The following is a 3,639-nucleotide window of genomic DNA, read 5'->3' as shown; positions in this document are numbered from 1 at the left end:
GGATTGCGCTGCCTACAGGGTGTGATGCATGGTTTGCGCGTGGTAGAAATAGTAGGGATATGGAAACACATAGTAAGAATTGGTTATAAAAACTGAAAACAGAAGGGAAACAAGTAGTAGGAAAGTGAATGATTTAAAAGCGATACTTATGTGCCTTGCCGGTGTCCCTGCTCGGTGGAGTCGAACGGTAGAGTCGATGGTCTTTACACTCTTCGGTCTTCACACAAGGAGAGCTTCACACGAGGGCTGCCGCGGTATACTAAACTTTTTATATTCGTCTAACAAAACTCAAATTGAATTCAGCTGGACACATTTTCCTGTTTATCACAACAAATGGCCAGGCAAAGTGCACGACACTGACAAGGTACACGATACAGTATGAGACTGTGTGTGTGCACTTTGGATGGGATAAATGCAGAGCACTAATTCCGAGTATGGGTCACTACATGTCACTTCACTCACTCAAACACGATTTCAGCACGTCTCCACACAGTAAAGAAAACAAGCGTTTCCTAGCAATGACAACTGCGCTAAACACTGAGAGAGTGTGTGTGTTGTCTGCATCACCTGGGGTCTGGAAGTTCACTGCTACCATCTGGCAGCCGGCGTTCCAGAAGATCTGTGGCATATAATTACTGGAGTCCACTCGGCCTCCTTTGGGGTAGATGCGACTCATCTGCCGTTTGTTGTAGCTGCACATCTCATTCAAGGAAACTAAAACGGAGAGGTTTAGGGGAGTTCTGCACACTTTAAACTCCGCTTTATCTTGGAAGGCATCCTCACGCAGCAGGTCTGCTGCTTCACACTACAAAAGAGAACAGAGATGTGATGGATCTCTCATTAGAAACTCCAGACCTCAGTCAGTCAGTCTCATGTACTTCAGAAGATTTCATCTTAGTTAGAAGGAACCGGCACACACACACACACACACACACTATGACTTCATGGATCCGCTGGAAATCACTGAAACGTCAGCTGATTAAAAGACGCTGGGATCAAAAATGGCATTTAAAAGATCCTGTAGCATTTGAAAACCAATCACACACGATTTATTATTGTGTTCTTAAATGCAGTGAGAGTCAGTTTGATTCAAGGATGTTTTGGGCCATGGTAATTATTCTAAAAATTTGAATAAATTCCATTAAAACATTAGATTTCAGTATGTAAAATGAAATAAAATAAATGTAATAAATATGTGCATATATTCTTCTATTTTCTAATAAAAATAAATGATAAAAATTCTATAAATTTAATAAATAAAGCTTACATTCACAAATAAAAAATAAATATAAAAACAAAATATAAAAATAATTTTAAAACATTAGGTTTCAATATTAAATCAGTATTTATTTTGCTAATAAATATAAGATCTAAATGAGATCAAATTAATGTAATAAATATATGCATATATTTTTTATTCAATAATAAAAAATAAAACGATGCAAATTCTATCAATTTAATAAATGAAAAATAAATTCACAAATAAAAAGTAAAAATAATTTAGGTTTTAGTATACAATGTCTGACATTTAATTAGCTAAAAAATAGAATTCTAATCGAAATAAAATAAATCTAATAAATATATGCATATAATTTTATATTCACTAATAAACAATTAAATTATAAAAATACAATACATTTAATAATTAGAAAATAAATTCACAAATAAAAAAATAAAACAAAAAATAATTTACAAAACATTAAAACACTACGTTTCATTATTAAATGTCTGACATTTAATTAGCTAATGAATACAAATCAAAACAGAATAAAATAAATGTAATATATATATGCATATATTTTTATAGTCACTGATAAAAAATTAAATAATAAACATTTTATGAATTTAATATAAAAAATTAATTCACAAATAAAAAAAATAAAACATTAGGTTTCATTATTAAATGTCTGACATTTAATTTGCAAATAAATAAAAATTAAAATGGAATGAAATAAAAGTAGTAAATATATGAATATATTTTTATATTCACTAATAAAAAATAATCATGAAAATTCAATACATTCAATAAATAAAAAATAAGTTCACAAATAAAAAATAAAATAATAAAAAAAAGAATGCTTTTTCATGTATTTTTTATATATATTTTACTCCAAAGATGATATTATATTTCCTAATAAATAAATAAAAATAATGTAATAAAGTAAATGTAATAAATAAAAAAATAAATTCACTAATTTAAAAAAAATGACTATGATATTACCTCTAGAGTTTATTCATAAATTTTGTACACAGCAGTGAATAGAAGGCATTAAACTGTACTTGCAAAAAAATACTGCAAACTGTATCCAGCTATCCATCTTATTTGTTGCACTCGCACGCCCCCTGGGAACAGAGATGTAAACTACAGCTTTAACAGCAAAAAGTTAATAAAATATAACTAAAGTTAAAGGTGCACCAAGTAACTTTTTCCAATTTAAATGGCTTTACATCTAAAGAAATGTGTTTTAAATGACCATGCATGAGATACTCACATGAGCAATTGTTTCATACTACAAGGCATAGCCAGTCACAAGGTCAGCTAAATACATTATCGCTGTTATATGGGACACTTTTAGTGCAGAATAAATTATTAATAAGTGCCAGGCAGGTATTTCTACAATAGTTACCAAACTCTTTTGCTCGATGTTGCATCCTTTTAGTCCAGGACCACTTTTATAAGATAAATAATTTGTGCACGTTTAAATGAGAACCATAAATTCAACATTTAGCTTTCAAGGGGCAGAAAGTGTATGCGACACGAGTCAGCATGCAAAACAAAGGATACTTCACGAATTCAATGGCGTTTGTCCTTAAATATCCCAAACCGACAGACTCGTTGAAGGAAGACATGTTGGGGTGGATATTTTTTTCTGTGGACAAACAGACAAGATGTGGACATTAAAGATTAAAAACATACATCTCACTACTGGAAAAAAAAAAAGACTGAATGTGAAACTAATGCAATACTCTAAAATATAGTGTAGAAACAATACAATAATGATAATAATAATAATGAAAAAAAAAACATAAACTAAATTTAATAAAACTAAAATGAAAACAAAATTTTAAAATATGAAACAAAAGACAAACACACATAATATTACTAAAAAAAATTAACTAAAATTAAAATGAAAATTTAAAATAGTACTATTAAAAAAAGACAAAAGTACATATAATTACAAAACATTTTTTTTTTTAAATGAAAACTGAAAATAGTACATTTACAAAATTAAATGTTAAAATCACATAATAAAAATTACAAAAAAATTTAAAATTTAGAATTAAACCTAAAAATGGTAATGTTAAAAAAAGACCTAATGAAATGACAAAAGCATAAAACAAAATTATTGAAAAATAAACTAAAATTAAAATAAAAACAGGAACTAGTAATATTAAAAAAACAATAATATAATACAATGACAAAATCAATAAAAATACTACAATGAAACTAAAACTAATAAAAGGACAGAAGCACATAATAAAATGATTAAAAAACTCAAATTAAAATGATAGCAATATAAAAAACGAAAAGTGACAAAAGCACATAACAAAATCACTAAAAATTAAACTAAAATGAAAATGGAAAATAGTTATGTTTAAAAAAATAAGAAAATGACAAAGGCATATAACAAAATTACT

The 3,639-nt window shown here is 28.2% G+C and overlaps 1 protein-coding gene across 2 annotated transcripts in view; it reads right to left on the bottom strand.

The window, feature by feature from the left end:
• Positions 1-3,639, bottom strand: part of plcb4a (phospholipase C, beta 4a) — a 58,415-nt gene that overhangs the window by 27,320 nt on the left and 27,456 nt on the right. For both annotated transcript variants that reach the window (XM_016453319.1, XM_016453320.1), the window contains exons 20-21: positions 2,786-2,870; positions 568-692 (exon numbers count right to left, since the gene is read on the bottom strand). In XM_016453319.1, coding sequence (XP_016308805.1) covers positions 568-692; positions 2,786-2,870 — 210 coding nt within the window. The remainder of the gene's footprint in view (positions 1-567; positions 693-2,785; positions 2,871-3,639) is intronic.

Source organism: Sinocyclocheilus anshuiensis, unplaced genomic scaffold (assembly GCF_001515605.1).
Source record: "Sinocyclocheilus anshuiensis isolate Anshui unplaced genomic scaffold, SAMN03320099.WGS_v1.1 scaffold767, whole genome shotgun sequence".
NCBI classification, from domain to species: Eukaryota; Metazoa; Chordata; class Actinopteri; order Cypriniformes; family Cyprinidae; genus Sinocyclocheilus; species Sinocyclocheilus anshuiensis.
This window is presented reverse-complemented; position numbering and strand designations above follow the sequence as displayed.